Raw genomic sequence first — 20,156 nt, 5'->3', positions numbered from 1 at the left:
CACATCACCATCATGTCACATCTCCATCCACATTTCCATCATTTCATATCTCCATCCATATCTCAATCATTTCACATCTTCATCCCCAGTTCCATCATTTCACATCTCCATTATTTCACATCGCCATCAACAGCTCCATAATTTGACATCTCCATTCACACCTCCATCATTTCACATCACCATCCACATATCCACCCACATCTCCTTAATTTCCCATCACTATCATTTTACATCACCATCATTCACATCACCATTGACATCATCATCATCTTTCACCACTATCATCTTATATTAGCATCTACATATCTGTTATCTTACATCACCATCCACGTCTTAATTGGGTTGAATAGTTCTAGTTATGTGTTTATATATGTGGACATTGATGTAGACAGTGATTTATTCCACAGAAGATGTACATGATAGATTATGGTACCCTACAAAAATTCAAAGAGGACACGTCACCAGGATGCGTTCCTCCACAGAGAGAACACAACTCTATGTGCCCTCTTCAGCATTCATAAAACTTTTATAACATCAATCACCGTCCAGGAGAAGATGGACGATTTACATGTTCTCTAGAATGACGGAATAAATGTTCTTTACATGGACCGGAAAGGATACCTGCTGCTGCTGACAGGACACAAATGTCTGGAACCCCGGGGCCACACCAAATCCCAGCTGTCCTATGTAGGGTGGCTCATCTTGACTGTGAATCTGAACCTTCACTCCGGCTTCCAGCAGAGAATCATCTGCCAGGGGTTTATGAAGGAGATAGTTTATGGTGTCCAACAGATATGAGGCCAACATCATGACTTCTAATGATCTTCTATAGATATAAGGTAATTGAGATGACTTCTAATGTCTTCTTCAGATTAAGTCATTGCCATGTTCACTCCTCCATCCACAACACATAATGATGTCCTATAGATATATGTTCATCGTTTTGCATTCTCCACCACACATAATGGTCTCCAATAGCCATTGTCATGTCTTCTAATGGTCTTGTATAGATACAGTATCATTGTCATGTCTTCTCTACCCTCCTCCAGCACACATAATGTTCTCCTACAGATATAAACTTATTGCCATGTATTTTCTACCTTCTTCCATCACACATAGATAGAAGGTTATTGTCATATCTTCCGATGGTCCGAAGATACGGGGCCATCAACATGTCTTCTCCACTGTTCTGCTACAGATACAAGGTCAAAATCAAGTCCTCCATCACATATACTGGTCTCCTACAGATACAAGGTCATTGTCCGGTCTTCTCCACCCCACATACTGGCTGTTCTCCTATAGAAAGAAGGTCATTGTCCTGTCTTTTCCACCACACAAACTGGTCTCATATAGATAGAATGTTACGTCTTCACTACTACACATACTGGTCTGCTATATATATATATTGGGGATTCGCTCTGGTAGACAGGACAAGCGGGTGCAGTATAGAGGCAAAGACACGTTTGTAACTCAAAAACTGCAGTGTTTATTCGCACTAGTTGCAGGTTCACAGTATGACAGTCCATTTTAAGTATTGGTGTTAGTTCACACCCAAAACAGTTCATACAGAAAAACATTCACCTTTGATCTTGGGTGTTTAATCCACGCCCGGCTAAATGCTCAGCCTCAGAAAGTCCACCTGCAGGCTTTAGACGGCCTGCTCGCCCGACACACTGTCTTCAGCTTTCAGCCCACACGCATGCCTCAGATTTCAGCACAGTTTCACACAGCTCCAGTGTCAGAGAGGAGTCATCCACCCACATGACACTGCTGGCAGTTTTTTATAGGCCTGTAAAAACCTGGCCTGGACCGTGGGGAGTAGTCACCCACCCAACACGTCAGACAGTGCACTCTGGACATGGCATCCACATTAACCTGCAAGTGGCCTGCCCTGTGTTCTACGGAGAACTTAAAGTTCTGTAAGGAGAGGGACCACCTGGTGACTCGGGCATTTCTCTCTTTGGCCTGACTCATCCACTTGAGAGGGGAGTGTTCGGCCACCAGGCGGACCGTCCTCCCCAACAAATAGTAGCAGAGAGACTGGAGTGCCCACTTGATAGCCAGGCACTCTCTCTCCACCATACTGTACCTGGTTTTGGCTGGGGTAAGCTTGCAGCTTAGGAAGACAACAGGATGCTCCTCCCCGTTAACTTCCTGAGACAGTACAGCACTGAGGCCTACTTCGGCAGGTGACTTTCCCTGTCGGTACTGTGGATGACGATATAGTCCAGGTACGCACAAGCGGATCGACGATGTGGCCGAAGTACAATATCCATTAGCCTTTGAGACATTGAGGTCTGCCAGCTCAGGCCCCAGTGGCAAGTCCTCCACGTCTCCCACCATTACACTCAGTGGAATTGTCTCCCCCTCTTCCACCGAAGTGGCGGTCACCCCTACTGCTGGCCCTTTGGCCTCGGGTTCCCAGGTTTCTAGCTTTTCCCCAGAGCAAGGCCACTCTGCTGGGGTTAGCTCTGTCTCCAGGGTATCAGTCACTCTCGAGGCAGGCCACAGTGCCAGGAAGTCTCTCCCTATTATAAGTTCATAGTGTAAGTTTGTGGCAACTGCCACTTCATGACTCCACCTGCCGGCCCCCGTGGTTAGAGACACCAGGGCAGTGGGATAGTCTTTTAAGTCCCCATGAATGCACATGACCCTGACTTTCCGGCCAGTATACTCAGCGTACTGTACCAGCAAACCCCTTACTAGGGACACCAAACTCCCTGAGTCCAGCAGAGCCTCAGCTGCAGTATTTCCCACTTTCACCTGGCACAAGTGGTGTAGAGTTTCTGGGGTACCCACTGCACACAGCTTCCGGGCATTTAACGACTGACGAAAGTTCATGTCCATGGGTTCCACCTTATGTGGACAGCCAGCTCGTACATGGCCAAGCTCTCAACACCGCCAGCAGACTATCGGAGCCAGCTCCACAGGGGGTACATCCTGGGCGGGTTTGGTTGGCACAAGTCCCTGGGTCTGGGGTGGAGATTTATGAGGTTTGACTGCCCCCCTCCCGAAAGAACCCCCCCTTAAGATTCTTATTAGCCTCGTAGCGCTCCACCAGGTCCACTATCTCCAGGACATTGCCAGGAGACACCTAGCCGATCCAGTGTTGGAGAGGAGGTGGGAGCGCCCTCCAGAATATGTCAGCCAATAGTCTATAAAGCATAGCCGTGGGACTCAGCACATCAGGCTGTAGACACTTTTGCAAAAGGTGGAGTAAGTCATAATACTGGGGTCTCGCTGGCTCAGCCAGCTTAAACCCCCACTGATGCACCCGCTGGGCCCGGCCCAGCACATTCACCCCCAGTCTGGCCAAAATCTCACCCTTTACTTTTTGGTAGTCGGCCGCTTGATCGTCCGGCAAGTTGAAATACACTCGCTGGGAATCGGAGGCCAGGAACAAAGTGATAAACTCAGCCCACTAGTCTTGGAGTAGATTCTCCCTTGTGACCACTTTCTCGTACATCGCCAGGTAGGTTTTGATGTCGTCTGCGGGTGTCATCTTATGAATTGCTGCACGTACTGCCTTCCAGGCATCGTGGACGCTCGTTTGCTCCTGCTGTCTGCAAAGCCATCACATGTTGTAGCAGCAACTGGTTAGTCTCCTGCTGCTGCTTATTAGCCTCGCGTTGCTGCAGGTTTGTCTCCCGCTGCTGCAGATTAGCCTCCATGAGGGCCTTTTACAACAGCCTCCATGTTGTCATGGAGCGCTGGTTGTAATACCGCTGGCTTAATGTATGACATACAACCGTGCATGAAAAAAATGCAGAAACCAAAAATATCGATGTTCACGCCAGCCTCACTGCTCTTGCCCGCATCCTCCACCAATTGTGGGGATTCGCTCTGGTAGACAGGACAAGTGTCTGCAGTATAGAGGCACGTTTGTATTGCTGTTAGTTCATACCCAAAACAGTTCATACAGAAAAACATTCACCTAAGTTCATTGTCAAGTCTTCACCACACATACTGGTCACCCATGGAAAGATGATCACTGTCATGTCTTCTCCACCACACACACTGGTCTATAACAGACATAAGGTACAGTAGTTTTCCTGTCTTCTCCACCACACATACTGGTCACCCATGGAAAGAAAGTCATTGTCATGTCTTCTCCACCACACACACTGGTCTATAACAGACATAAGGTACAGTAGTTTTCCTGTCTTCTCCACCACACATACTGGTCACCCATAGAAAGATGATCACTGTCATGTCTTCTCCACCACACACACTGGTCTATAACAGACATAAGGTACAGTAGTTTTCCTGTCTTCTCCACCACACATACTGGTCACCCATGGAAAGAAAGTCATTGTCATGTCTTCTCCACCACACATACTGGTCTATAACAGACATAAGGTACAGTAGTTTTCCTGTCTTCTCCACCACACATACTGGTCACCCATAGAAAGATGATCACTGTCATGTCTTCTCCACCACACACACTGGTCTATAACAGACATAAGGTACAGTAGTTTTCCTGTCTTCTCCACCACACATACTGGTCACCCATGGAAAGAAGGTCATTTTCATGTCTTCTCCACCACACACACTGGTCTATAACAGACATAAGGTACAGTAGTTTTCCTGTCTTCTCCACCACACATACTGGTAACCCATGGAAAGAAAGTCATTGTCATGTCTTCTTCACCACACATACTGGTCTCCAATATAAAGAAGGTCATTGCAATGTGTCCTCCACTGGTGTCTCCAATACATAAAAGGTCATTGCCAAATGTCATATCTTCACCATGTACCACACATAATGGTCGTCAACAGATGATCATTAATGAAGTCTCCTCGGATGTTACTAGTCTCATTTTGTCACCTACGCAGGAAGCCACTTACCAGTATTCTCAAACACAGGTAGGTACTCATCCTGCTGTATGTCCAGCATCAGCTCCAGGCCATTCCCGGTTCCTCCCTTCAGTGTGTGGAGCAGCTCGTGTCCTTTCTTCCCGGAATTAAAGGTGTAGCACTTTCCATTACTTGTGTACTCCTGAAACACAAGAGGCAACATGATGACCTGACAATGTCTGAAGAGGTTAAAAACCTCAGGATGAGGACTGGTTGGGCAGATCTCTCATACTCATAGGTACAAGTATAGAAATCTCAGGACTGGTGGGGGAAATACTAAAGAAAAATATTTGCTCCCTTCCAGGTGTGCCCTATTATTTGTCCTACTGACTGATATCTAGTCTTATGAGTATCTGGGTCAGGAGAATTTATTACAACACATGGATACCACAGAGGGTGAGTCCCCAACTTGTGACCCCTTCTATGTATGAGAATGATGTTATCACTGCTGTCATCTCCCTGTCATTACTGTTGTCATTACCCAGACATCAACACTGTCATCTCCCTGTCATTACTGTTGTCATCACCCAGTCATTACCTCTGTCATCACAGGATCATCACCACTGTAATCTTCCGGTCATCAGTACTGTCATCTCCCTATTGATCACCCCAGTCATCTCCTTGTCAGGGCTCCCATCATCAGCCTAGTCATCTCCCTGAGCAGTGCTCCCATCATCACCCCAGTCATCTCCCTGAGCAGTGCTCCCATCATAACTCCAGTCATCTCCCTGAAAAGTGCTCCCGTCATCATCCCAGTCATCTTCCTGAGAAGTGCTCCCATCATTAACCCAGTCATATCCCTGAGAAGTGCTCCCATTATCACCCCAGTCATCTCCTTGGGCAGTGCTCCCATCATTAACCCAGTCATCTCCCTGAGCAGTGCTCCCATCATCACCCCAGTCATCTCCCTGAGCAGTGCTCCCATCATCACCCCAGTCATCTCCTTGTCAGGGCTCCCATCATCAGCCTAGTCATCTCCCTGAGCAGTGCTCCCATCATCACCCCAGTCATCTCCCTTAGCAGTGCTCCCATCATCACCCCAGTCATCTCCCTGAAAAGTGCTCCCGTCATCATCCCAGTCATCTCCCTGAGAAGTGCTCCCATCAATAACCCAGTCATCTCCCTGAGAAGTGCTCCCATCATCACCCCAGTCATCTCCTTGGGCAGTGCTCCCATCATTAACCCAGTCATCTCCCTGAGAAGTGCTCCCATCATCACCCCAGTCATGTCCATGGGCAGTGCTCCCATCATCAGCCTAGTCATCTCCCTGAGCAGTGCTCCCATCATCACCCCAGTCATCTCCCTTAGCAGTGCTCCCATCATCACCCCAGTCATCTCCCTGAGCAGTGCTCCCATCATCACCCCAGTCATCTCCCTGAGCAGTGCTTCCATCATTAACCCAGTCATCTCCATGAAAAGTGCTCCCATCATCACCCCAGTCATCTCCCTGGGCAGTGCTCCCATCATTACCCCAGTCATCTCCCTGAGCAGTGTTCCCATCATCACCCCAGTCATCACCCTGAGCAGTGCTCCGATCATCACCCCAGTCATCTCCCTGGGCAGTGCTCCCATCATCACCCCAGTCATCTCCCTGGGCAGTGCTCCCATCATCACCCCAGTCATCTCCCTGAGCAGTGTTCCCATCATCACCCCAGTCATCACCCTGAGCAGTGCTCCCATCATCACCCCAGTCATCTCCCTGGGCAGTGCTCCCATCATTACCCCAGTCATCTCCCTGAGCAGTGTTCCCATCATCACCCCAGTCATCTCCCTGGGCAGTGCTCCCATCATCACCCCAGTCATCTCCCTGGGCAGTGCTCCCATCATCACCCCAGTCATCACCCTGAGCAGTGCTCCCATCATCACCCCAGTCATCTCCCTGGGCAGTGCTCCTATCATTAACCCAGTCATTTCCCTAAAAAGTGCTCCCATCATTAACCCAGTCATCTTCCTGAGAAGTGCTCACATCATCACCCCAGTCATCTCCCTGAGCAGTGCTCCCATCATCACCCCAGTCATCACCCTGAGCAGTGCTCCCATCATCACCCCAGTCATCACCCTGAGCAGTGCTCCCATCATCACCCCAGTCATCTCCCTGGGCAGTGCTCCTATCATTAACCCAGTCATTTCCCTAAAAAGTGCTCCCATCATTAACCCAGTCATCTTCCTGAGAAGTGCTCACATCATCACCCCAGTCATCTCCCTGAGCAGTGCTCCCATCATCACCCCAGTCATCTCCCTGGGCAGTGCTCCTATCATTAACCCAGTCATCTTCCTGAGAAGTGCTCCCATCATCACCCCAGTCATCACCCTGAGCAGTGCTCCCATCATCACCCCAGTCATCACCCTGAGCAGTGCTCCCATCATCACCCCAGTCATCTCCCTGGGCAGTGCTCCTATCATTAACCCAGTCATTTCCCTAAAAAGTGCTCCCATCATTAACCCAGTCATCTTCCTGAGAAGTGCTCACATCATCACCCCAGTCATCTCCCTGAGCAGTGCTCCCATCATCACCTCAGTTATCTCCCGCTCAGGGCTCCCATCATCAGCCTAGTCATCTCCCTGAGCAGTGCTCCCATCATCACCCCAGTCATCTCCCTGAGCAGTGTTCCCATCATCACCCCAGTCATCACCCTGAGCAGTGCTCCCATCATCACCTCAGTCATCTCTCCGGGCAGTGCTCCCATCATCACCTCAGTCAGCTCCCGCTCAGGGCTCCCATCATCAGCCTAGTCAGCTCCCGCTCAGGGCTCCTATCATCAGCCTAGTCATCTCCCTGAGCAGTGCTCCCATCATCACCCCAGTCAGCTCCCTGGGAAGTGCTCCCATCATCACCCCAGTCATCTCCCCGGGCAGTGCTCCCATCATCACCCCAGTCATCTCCCTGAGCAGTGCTCCCATCATCACCCCAGTCATCTCCCTGAGCAGTGCTCCCATCATTAACCCATTCATCTCCCTGTTACCATCACCCCCTCCATCGCCTTTGATATGAACCTATCCATTGGTTCGGCCACCACCCTCATTATTACTCCTCCCCAGGTAACTCCCTGTCAACATGCCTCCTTATCTTACCTATCATTACTCTCATCATCTCACCCGCTATCTCCTTGTCTCTCATCATCTCACCCGCTATCTCCTTGTCATCAACCATGCCCTCACCCCCATCATTACCCCTCTCTAGCTGCCATTAATGATCTTGCTGCCAGTAATTAGCAGGAGCCCCAGAAATCCCTGACACCCAGTGTGAACAGTGAGCAGCCTGCCCCAGGAGCTAACACTCACACCATGTCTGGCTCTGGGGTGGCAAGGGTTAATTCCTATAATGATAATTTCTCTTCCTGTAACCACAACGTTATTGATCCGAGGAAAGAAACGGCAGAGACTGAGCGGCCCCTGGGGGGATCGGATGAAGGGGCCCGGAGGTGTCACATTCACCGCAGGAAATGAGTGGAAGGAGAGTGCGGCGCAATGTACAGGACATGTCTGCACCAAGGCTGTATCACACAGGAGAGGATTAGATACACAGCTCAGCAGACAGTATCACACAGGAGAGGATTAGATACACAGCTCAGCAGACAGTATCACACAGGAGAGGATTAGATACACAGCTCAGCAGGCTGTATCACACAGGGGAGGATTAGATACACAGCTCAGCAGGCAGTATCACACAGGGGAGGATTAGATACACAGCTCAGCAGGCTGTATCACACAGGGGAGGATTAGATACACAGCTCAGCAGGCTGTATCACACAGGGGAGGATTAGATACATGGCTCAGCAGACGGTATCACACAGGATAGGATTAGATACACAGCTCAGCAGACAGTATCACACAGGATAGGATTAGATACACAGCTCAGCAGACAGTATCACACATGGAAAGATTAGATACACAGCTCAGCAGACAGTATCACACAGGGGAGGATTAGATACACAGCTCAGCAGGCAGTATCACACAGGAGAGGATTAGATACACAGCTCAGCAGGCTGTAAAACACAGGGGAGGATTAGATACACAGCTCAGCATCACACAGGATAGGATTAGATACACAGCTCAGCAGACAGTATCACACAGGACAGGATTAGATACACAGCTCAGCAGACAGTATCACACAGGACAGGATTAGATACACAGCTCAGCAGACAGTATCACACAGGATAGGATTAGATACACAGGTCAGCAGACTGTATCACACAGGATAGGATTAGATACACAGCTCAGCAGGCAGTATCACACAGGATAGGATTAGATACACAGCTCAGCAGACAGTATCACACAGGACAGGATTAGATACACAGCACAGCAGACAGTATCACACAGGAGAGGATTAGATACACAGCTCAGCAGGCAGTATCACACAGGATAGGATTAGATACACAGCTCAGCAGACAGTATCACACAGGATAGGATTAGATACACAGCTCAGCAGACAGTATCACACAGGATAGGATTAGATACACAGCTCAGCAGGCAGTATCACACAGGATAGGATTAGATACACAGCTCAGCAGACAGTATCACACAGGATAGGATTAGATACACAGCTCAGCAGACAGTATCACACAGGAGAGGATTAGATACACAGCTCAGCAGACAGTATCACACAGGATAGGATTAGATACACAGCTCAGCAGACAGTATCACACAGGATAGAATTAGATACACAGCTCAGCAGACAGTATCACACAGGATAGGATTAGATACACAGCTCAGCAGACTGTATCACACAGGAGAGGATTATATACACAGCTCAGCAGACAGTATCACACAGGATAGGATTAGATACACAGCTCAGCAAGCAGTATCACACAGGATAGGATTAGATACACAGCTCAGCAAGCAGTATCACACAGGATAGGATTAGATACACAGCTCAGCAGACAGTATCACACAGGACAGGATTAGATACACAGCTCAGCAGACAGTATCACACAGGACAGGATTAGATACACAGCTCAGCAGACAGTATCACACAGGATAGGATTAGATACACAGGTCAGCAGACTGTATCACACAGGATAGGATTAGATACACAGCTCAGCAGGCAGTATCACACAGGATAGGATTAGATACACAGCTCAGCAGACAGTATCACACAGGACAGGATTAGATACACAGCACAGCAGACAGTATCACACAGGAGAGGATTAGATACACAGCTCAGCAGGCAGTATCACACAGGATAGGATTAGATACACAGCTCAGCAGACAGTATCACACAGGATAGGATTAGATACACAGCTCAGCAGACAGTATCACACAGGATAGGATTAGATACACAGCTCAGCAGGCAGTATCACACAGGATAGGATTAGATACACAGCTCAGCAGACAGTATCACACAGGATAGGATTAGATACACAGCTCAGCAGACAGTATCACACAGGAGAGGATTAGATACACAGCTCAGCAGACAGTATCACACAGGATAGGATTAGATACACAGCTCAGCAGACAGTATCACACAGGATAGAATTAGATACACAGCTCAGCAGACAGTATCACACAGGATAGGATTAGATACACAGCTCAGCAGACTGTATCACACAGGGGAGGATTATATACACAGCTCAGCAGACAGTATCACACAGGATAGGATTAGATACACAGCTCAGCAAGCAGTATCACACAGGATAGGATTAGATACACAGCTCAGCAGACAGTATCACACAGGATAGGATTAGATACACAGCTCAGCAGACAGTATCACACAGGACAGGATTAGATACACAGCTCAGCAGACAGTATCACACAGGACAGGATTAGATACACAGCTCAGCAGACAGTATCACACAGGATAGGATTAGATACACAGCTCAGCAGGCAGTATCACACAGGATAGGATTAGATTCACCGCTCAGCAGGCAGTATCACACAGGAGAGGATTAGATACATGGCTCAGCGGACAGTATCGCACAGGATAGGATTAGATACACAGCTCAGCAGGCGGTTTCACACAGGAGAGGATTAGATACACAGCTCAGCAGACAGTATCACACAGGATAGGATTAGATACACAGCTCAGCAGACAGTATCACACAGGAGAGGATTAGATACACAGCTCAGCAGACAGTATCACACAGGATAGGATTAGATACACGGCTCAGCAGACAGTATCACACAGGATAGGATTAGATACACAGTGTAACGGACCGCTTCAGCAGACAAGGGGTTAAAATCCGTTTAGGCGATATGCCCCTTTCTGAGAGACAGGCACAGCTACTGCAGAACACCAACCTCCCGAACTGGATACAAAATAGCACTCCAAACTGGAACCTCGCAAATAGCTGCTAGCAGTCGAACAGGAAAAGCATACAATCGGCTTACACTCCTGGCAATCAGTCTCTAACAGCATACAGGGAATCCCCCCAATAACGAGACAAGGCTCCGTCTTGAGGGTCAGCAGTGGTCTGATGTGCTGGCACACCCAGCCTGGTTTTTATTACAGTTTTGCAAATACAGAACAGATACAACACATCCCCACAATGCATCAGGGTTTCCTCCTCTCTGTCCCAGAGACAACCGAGGGCAATCCAATTATCTCTCAGGACAAAGGGAGATCGCCAATACACATGTGGAGACAACAGGACGGACATCACCATTTAAACACACAATGGCACACCCCCACAGCAAACACAGACATTTAACATATCCCCAGATAGCTCAAGTCTGAGTGCATATCATTAGGTGAATGGCACTCAGACCACACGAATACAATTAAACTAGCCATCTGGGTGCCCTCACATAACATACAATGTAACCGAACGCATAATAACATAAAATACAATTCTACAGACAGATTTAAGCTGTGCAGCCGGTCTGTCTTCTCCTTTAAAGTTACTATGGGCCATAATCCTGAGGCAAGAGGCTTTTAAACAGCCCCCTCCAAAACACCGTGGCGAGGTTGGTTTCGCCACACATCTCCCCCCCCCCCCAGGGAAGACTAACCAGATACCTGACCTCACGCCGGTCGGCAGCCCACCCACAACCAAATATTGGACCTGTTGAATCTTAGGGCCTGGCTCTGTTCTGTAGGTCCCCAGCTGTTGAGTGGGCATCTGCTACTCCTTGCTTTGTGGTTCTCCAGCTTGGAGCTGTAGGTACTTGGTGGGCAGAGGCCGACTGTGCTCTGCCCAGATGCCAGCTCTTCCGCTGGGGTGAGGGGGGTACAAGCCAGTCCTGTAACAAGGGGGTCGGTGGAGCAGAGGCTAGCGGCTCTCTGCCCTGATGCCAGCTCTTCCGCTGGGAAGGGATCAGTGGGTATTGCAGGCTCATCCCCTGCCCCCAGAACTCGGTTGGGAAGTAGCTGGGAAGGGGAGGGCTCGCTTACCTCCTCCTCCTGGTATCCCTGCGGAGATGGCTGGGGATCTGGTTGTTTGAGGGGGAGACCGACTGTCTCCTCTTTGGCTAAACAGCCCTGTTGCTGGGGGACAGGACCGACTGTCCCTACCCCCTGTGCTGTGAGTGCAGAGACCACGGTCCCATCTGCTCAGTTGTGGGGCTTACTGTCTCCCTTTGGTGTGTTAAGCTGCCGCTGGGGAATGGAGACTAGGCTCCCAGTTCCCATCAAATCCTGCTGCTGCTGGGGGACAGGACCGACTATCTCTGCCCCCTGTAACTCTGCCTGCTGCTGGGGAATGGAGACTCGGCTTCCAATTCCCTGTACATCACACGGCCGCTGGGGAATGGAGACTAGGCTCCCAATTCCCAAAAAATCATGCTGCTGCTGGGGGGGCAGGAACAACTACCTCTGCCCCCTGTAACTCAGCCTGCCGCTGGGGAGGGAGGCCGCTGCTCTCCCCTCCCTGCACTTCACACTGCCGCTGGGGAATGGAGACTAGGCTCCCAATTCCCAAAAAATCATGCTGCTGCTGGGGGGCAGGAACAACTACCTCTGCCCCCTGTAACTCAGCCTGCCGCTGGGGAGGGAGGCCGCTGCTCTCCCCTCCCTGCACTTCACACTGCCGCTGGGGAATGGAGACTAGGCTCCCAATTCCCAAAAAATCATGCTGCTGCTGGGGGGCAGGAACAACTACCTCTGCCCCCTGTAACTCAGCCTGCCGCTGGGGAGGGAGGCCGCTGCTCTCCCCTCCCTGCACTTCACACTGCCGCTGGGGAATGGAGACTAGGCTCCCAATTTTAAAAAAATCATGCTGCTGCTGGGGGGCAGGAACAACTACCTCTGCCCCCTGTAACTCAGCCTGCCGCTGGGGAGGGAGGCCGCTGCTCTCCTCTCCCTGCACTTCACACTGCCGCTGGGGAATGGAGACTGGGCTCCCACTGTCCCGCAACTGTAACTTCCGATGGAGGTCCACCTAACGTGGCAGCTGACCGTCACCTTCTGCCCGGTATAGTAGGGTCTTGAACACTAGACTCCTCACGAACTTCACGTATTTCTCAGCTGGATTGGGTCCGAAGAAGTTCAGCCGCAACCACATCATACGGTCAAATTCCTCCACAGAGTATCTGTACTCCACTGCTGGTTCCATCCTGGTGCTTTTAGGGTCGCTGTACTGAGACATGCGTTGCCCTTAAGTTGTAAAATCCAAAGAAATGGTGTCTCCTGTAGCTGTCCTTCTGGCTGTAGGAACGATCCCACCGCTGCCACCAATGTAACGGACCGTTTCAGCAGACAAGGGGTTAAAATCAGTTTAGGCGATATGCCCCTTTCTGAGAGACAGGCACAGCTACTGCAGAACACCAACCTCCCGAACTGGATACAAAATATCACTCCAAACTGGAACCTCGCAAATAGCTGCCGGCAGACGAACAGGAAAAGCATACAATCAGCTTACACTCCTGGCAATCAGTCTCTAACAGCATACAGGGAATCCCCCCAATAACGAGACAAGGCTCCGTCTTGAGGGTCAGCAGTGTTCTGATGTGCTGGCACACCCAGCCTGGTTTTTATTACAGTTTTGCAAATACAGAACAGATACAACACATCCCCACAATGCATCATGGTTTTCTCCTCTCTGTCCCGGAGACAACCGAAGGCAATCCAATTATCTCTCAGGACAAAGGGAGATCGCCAATACACACGTGGAGACAACAGGACAGGAATCACCACCCAAACACACAATGGCACACCCCCACAGCAAACACAGACATTTAACATATCCCCAGATAGCTCAAGTCTGAGTGCATATCATTAGGTGAATGGCACTCAGAATACACGAATACAATACTATTAGCTATCTGGGTGCCCTCACATAACATACAATTTAACCGAACGCATAATAACATAAAATACAATTCTACAGACAGATTTAAGCTGTGCGGCCGGTGGTCTGTCTTCTCCTTTACAGTTACTATGGGCCATAATCCTGAGGCAAGAGGCCTTCAAACAGCCCCCTCCAAAACACCGTGGCGAGGTTGGTTTCGCCACACTGCTCATGCGCGACGCATGCAGACTTCTGCAGCCATTTGATGAGATCACCAAACTGGTCAATTGCAGCCAGGGCGCCATCAGTGACATCGTACCTTACACCTTCTTTCTGGAGCTTGCATTGCATGGTGTCATTGATCAAGCCGTCAAGTTGCAGGAAGATGAGGAAGTCGCAATGCTGGATGAATTCCCAGGGGGGGCTAATCCATCTGAGACAAGTCAGCAGGAGTCTGAAGAGGAGTCAGAGGAGGATGGTGGCGGGGAGGAGGAGCAAGAAGAGCAGGCTTTAAACTTTTCTGGGTTACCTGGTGTTGTCCGTGGATGAGGGGAGGAGAACGAGGACGACACTATCCTGGGCAATGAGCAGTTGCCAGGCCGCTCCACTGCTTCCAGTTTAGTGCAAATGGGGGCCTTTGCGCTCCAGTGTTAGAAGAGGGACCCCCATATAAAAAGCATAAAGGACAAGGAACAGTACTGGGTGGCAACATACACTACGTGCAGAATTATTAGGCAAATGAGTATTTTGACCACATCATCCTCGTTATGCATGTTGTCTTACTCCAAGCTGTATAGGCTCGAAAGCCTACTACCAATTAAGCATATTAGGTGATGTGCATCTCTGTAATGAGAAGGGGTGTGGTCTAATGACATCAACACCCTATATCAGGTGTGCATAATTATTAGGCAACTTCCTTTCCTTTGGCAAAATGGGTCAAAAGAAGGACTTGACAGGCTCAGAAAAGTCACAAATAGTGAGATATCTTGCAGAGGGAGGCAGCACTCTTAAAATTGCAAAGCTTCTGAAGCGCGATCATCGAACAATCAAGCGTTTCATTCAAAATAGTCAACAGGGTCGCAAGAAGCGTGTGGAAAAACCAAGGCGCAAAATAACTGCCCATGAACTGAGAAAAGTCAAGCGTGCAGCTGCCAAGATGCCACTTGCCACCAGTTTGGCCATATTTCAGAGCTGCAACATCACTGGAGTGCCCAAAAGCACAAGGTGTGCAATACTCAGAGACATGGCCAAGGTAAGAAAGGCTGAAAGACGACCACCACTGAACAAGACACACAAGCTGAAACGTCAAGACTGGGCCAAGAAATATCTCAAGACTGATTTTTCTAAGGTTTTATGGACTGATGAAATGAGAGTGAGTCTTGATGGGCCAGATGGATGGGCCCGTGGCTGGATTGGTAAAGGGCAGAGAGCTCCAGTCCGACTCAGACGCCAGCAAGGTGGAGGTGGAGTACTGGTTTGGGCTGGTATCATCAAAGATGAGCTTGTGGGGCCTTTTCGGGTTGAGGATGGAGTCAAGCTCAACTCCCAGTCCTACTGCCAGTCTCTGGAAGACACCTTCTTCAAGCAGTGGTACAGGAAGAAGTCTGCATCCTTCAAGAAAAACATGATTTTCATGCAGGACAATGCTCCATCACACGCGTCCAAGTACTCCACAGCGTGGCTGGCAAGAAAGGGTATAAAAGAAGAAAATCTAATGACATGGCCTCCTTGTTCACCTGATCTGAACCCCATTGAGAACCTGTGGTCCATCATCAAATGTGAGATTTACAAGGAGGGAAAACAGTCCACCTCTCTGAACAGTGTCTGGGAGGCTGTGGTTGCTGCTGCACGCAATGTTGGTGGTGAACAGATCAAAACACTGACAGAATCCATGGATGGCGGCTTCTGAGTGTCCTTGCAAAGAAAGGTGGCTATATTGTCACTGATTTGTTTTTGTTTTGTTTTTGAATGTCAGAAATGTATATTTGTGAATGTTGAGATGTTATATTGGTTTCACTGGTAAAAATAAATAATTGAAATGGGTAGATATTTGTTTTTTGCTAAGTTGCCTAATAATTATGCACAGTAATAGTCACCTGCACACACAGATATCCCCCTAAAATAGCTAAAACTAAAAACAAACTAAAAACTACTTCCAAAAATATTCAGCTTTGATATTAATGAGTTTTTTGGGTTCATTGAGAACATGGTTGTTGTTCAGTAATAAAATTAATCCTCAAAAATACAACTTGCCTAATAATTCTGCACTCCCTGTATTTAGCCCCTCGGTACAAACACAAAATGGCGGACATGTTACCAGCATCACAGACGGCTGTCAGAATGCAGCATTTCCAGGCCTTGCTGCGAGAGATGCTGCATTCTGCTGTAGCGGGGGCTGGCAGAGGAATTTCCACCCACAGAGAAACAGGTGCGGGTACCAATCCTACCGCGCCTGCAAGAAGAGGGCGGTTTGAAGAGGTGTTGGTCACTTTGAATATGAGATCATTCTTGCAGCCGACCCATCGACAGCTGCCGCCCTCTGAATCCAGCCTCAGGAAACGCCTAGACCGTCAGGTGTCAGACTACATCGGGTTAACGGCTGATGTGGACGCTCTGAGAATCGAATAACCCCTGGACTACTGGGTGTGAAGGCTTGACCTGTGGCCAGAAGTGGAACAATTTGCCATGGAGCTCTTGGCTTGCCCCTCGTTGAGTGTCCTGTCCGAAAGGACATTCAGCGCAGCAGGGGGAATCGTGACCGATAAGCGCAATCGCCTAGCTCACAACTAAAAATCAATGAGGCATGGATCTCAGAGGAATTCAACACCTGTGACGACCACGTGTAATTGAATTTCCTCATGCCAGCCCACACATATCCGCCACCACCCAGAACAAAGAATGGTCCATGTCTTATGTATATACCGCGGCATAAAAGGCCTTTTCTGTCAGGTGAATGCCTAATTCTTGGGGCCTGTCCTGGCCGACAGTATCCAGTGACCGCCTCCTGTACCTCCAGCCACATCATCACAAGTTCTTTTCTGTCAGGTGAAGGCCTCATGTTTGGGGCTTGTACTCCCCTGGCCTGAGGCTCCAGCACGGCACATTTTTGAGTTTCCCTTTAAGATGCATAAAAATGGCCCATGATTAAAGTACATATTTTTTGTGGGAATTTTTGCCATTGATTCCGCTCTGGTACAGTCAGTGTCCACGTTGTGGGACGATTTGTGCACTTCTAGTAAGTATTTGGTGGCTGCAAATATGACCTGAAGGTTTTCAGGTTTGCCTGCCATTAAAGTGAATGGGGCCTGCCGCGGACAGATGCTGATTGCTGGGACGTGGCCTGCGTGTCACTGTAAGTCACTGAGTCCGGACAGATGCCGATTGCTGGGACGTGGCCTGCGTGTCACTGTAAGTCACTGAGTCCGGACAGATGCAGATTGCTGGGGCGTGGCCTGCGTGTCACTGTAAGTCACTGAGTTCGGACAGATGCAGATTGCTGAGACGTGGCCTGCGTGTCACTGTAAGTCACTGAGTCCGGACAGATGCAGATTGCTGGGACGTGGCCTGCGTGTCACTGTAAGTCACTGAGTCCGGACAGATGCAGATTGCTGGGACGTGGCCTGCGTGTCACTGTAAGTCACTGAGTCCGGACAGATGCAGATTGCTGGGACGTGGCCTGCGTGTCACTGTGAGTCACTGAGTCCGGACAGATGCAGATTGCTGGGACGTGGCCTGCGTGTCACTGTAAGTCACTGAGTCCGGACAGATGCAGATTGCTGGGACGTGGCCTGCGTGTCACTGTAAGTTACTGCACGGAGTCCAGACAGATGCCGATTGCTGGGACGTGGCCTGCGTGTCACTGTAAGTCACTGAGTCCGGACAGATGCAGATTGCTGGGACATGGCCTGCGTGTCACTGTAAGTCACTGAGTCCGGACAGATGCAGATTGCTGGGACGTGGCCTGCGTGTCACTGTAAGTCACTGAGTCCGGACAGATGCAGATTGCTGGGACGTGGCCTGCGTGTCACTGTAAGTCACTGAGTCCGGACAGATGCAGATTGCTGGGACGTGGCCTGCGTGTCACTGTAAGTCACTGAGTCCGGACAGATGCAGATTGTTGGGACGTGGCCAGCGTGTCACTGTAAGTCACTGAGTCCGGACAGATGCAGATTGCTGGGACGTGGCCTGCGTGTCACTGTAAGTCACTGAGTCCGGACAGATGCAGATTGCTGGGACGTGGCCTGCGTGTCACTGTAAGTCACTGAGTCCGGACAGATGCAGATTGCTGGGACGTGGCCTGCGTGTCACTGTAAGTCACTGAGTCCGGACAGATGCAGATTGCTGGGACGTGGCCTGCGTGTCACTGTAAGTCACTGAGTCCGGACAGATGCAGATTGCTGGGACGTGGCCTGCGTGTCACTGTAAGTCACTGAGTCCGGACAGATGCAGATTGCTGGGACGTGGCCAGCGTGTCACTGTAAGTCACTGAGTCCGGACAGATGCAGATTGCTGGGACGTGGCCTGCGTGTCACTGTAAGTCACTGAGTCCGGACAGATGCAGATTGCTGGGACGTGGCCTGCGTGTCACTGTAAGTCACTGAGTCCGGACAGATGCAGATTGCTGGGACGTGGCCTGCGTGTCACTGTAAGTTACTGCACGGAGTCCAGACAGATGCCGATTGCTGGGACGTGGCCTGCGTGTCACTGTAAGTTACTGCACGGAGTCCAGACAGATGCCGATTGCTGGGACGTGGCCTGCGTGTCACTGTAAGTTACTGCACGGAGTCCAGACAGATGCCGATTGCTGGGACGTGGCCTGCGTGTCACTGTAAGTCACTGAGTCCGGACAGATGCAGATTGCTGGGACGTGGCCTGCGTGTCACTGTAAGTCACTGAGTCCGGACAGATGCAGATTGTTGGGACGTGGCCAGCGTGTCACTGTAAGTCACTGAGTCCGGACAGATGCAGATTGCTGGGACGTGGCCTGCGTGTCACTGTAAGTCACTGAGTCCGGACAGATGCAGATTGCTGGGACGTGGCCTGCGTGTCACTGTAAGTCACTGAGTCCGGACAGATGCAGATTGCTGGGACGTGGCCTGCGTGTCACTGTAAGTCACTGAGTCCGGACAGATGCAGATTGCTGGGACGTGGCCTGCGTGTCACTGTAAGTCACTGAGTCCGGACAGATGCAGATTGCTGGGACGTGGCCTGCGTGTCACTGTAAGTCACTGAGTCCGGACAGATGCAGATTGTTGGGACGTGGCCAGCGTGTCACTGTAAGTCACTGAGTCCGGACAGATGCAGATTGCTGGGACGTGGCCTGCGTGTCACTGTAAGTCACTGAGTCCGGACAGATGCAGATTGCTGGGACGTGGCCTGCGTGTCACTGTAAGTCACTGAGTCCGGACAGATGCAGATTGCTGGGACGTGGCCTGCGTGTCACTGTAAGTCACTGAGTCCGGACAGATGCAGATTGCTGGGACGTGGCCTGCGTGTCACTGTAAGTCACTGAGTCCGGACAGATGCAGATTGCTGGGACGTGGCCTGCGTGTCACTGTAAGTCACTGAGTCCGGACAGATGCAGATTGTTGGGACGTGGCCAGCGTGTCACTGTAAGTCACTGAGTCCGGACAGATGCAGATTGCTGGGACGTGGCCTGCGTGTCACTGTAAGTCACTGAGTCCGGACAGATGCAGATTGCTGGGACGTGGCCTGCGTGTCACTGTAAGTCACTGAGTCCGGACAGATGCAGATTGCTGGGACGTGGCCTGCGTGTCACTGTAAGTTACTGCACGGAGTCCAGACAGATGCCGATTGCTGGGACGTGGCCTGCGTGTCACTGTAAGTTACTGCACGGAGTCCAGACAGATGCCGATTGCTGGGACGTGGCCTGCGTGTCACTGTAAGTCACTGAGTTCGGACAGATGCAGATTGCTGGGACGTGGCCTGCGTGTCACTGTAAGTTACTGAGTCCGGACAGATGCAGATTGCTGGGACGTGGCCTGCGTGTCACTGTAAGTTACTGCACGGAGTCCAGACAGATGCCGATTGCTGGGACGTGGCCTGCGTGTCACTGTAAGTTACTGCACGGAGTCCAGACAGATGCCGATTGCTGGGACGTGGCCTGCGTGTCAC

The 20,156-nt window shown here is 50.3% G+C and overlaps 1 protein-coding gene across 1 annotated transcript in view; it reads right to left on the bottom strand.

Annotated features, from left to right (window-relative positions):
- LOC122923424 (acid-sensing ion channel 1C-like) overlaps positions 1-20,156 on the bottom strand; it is a gene marked incomplete at its 3' end in the record, with an annotated part of 97,856 nt that overhangs the window by 29,123 nt on the left and 48,577 nt on the right. The window contains exons 2-3 of the mRNA XM_044274235.1: positions 4,849-4,999; positions 622-749 (exon numbers count right to left, since the gene is read on the bottom strand). Coding sequence (XP_044130170.1) covers positions 622-749; positions 4,849-4,999 — 279 coding nt within the window. The remainder of the gene's footprint in view (positions 1-621; positions 750-4,848; positions 5,000-20,156) is intronic.

The sequence above is a fragment of the Bufo gargarizans genome, unplaced genomic scaffold (assembly GCF_014858855.1).
Source record: "Bufo gargarizans isolate SCDJY-AF-19 unplaced genomic scaffold, ASM1485885v1 original_scaffold_1589_pilon, whole genome shotgun sequence".
NCBI lineage: Eukaryota > Metazoa > Chordata > Amphibia > Anura > Bufonidae > Bufo > Bufo gargarizans.
This window is presented reverse-complemented; position numbering and strand designations above follow the sequence as displayed.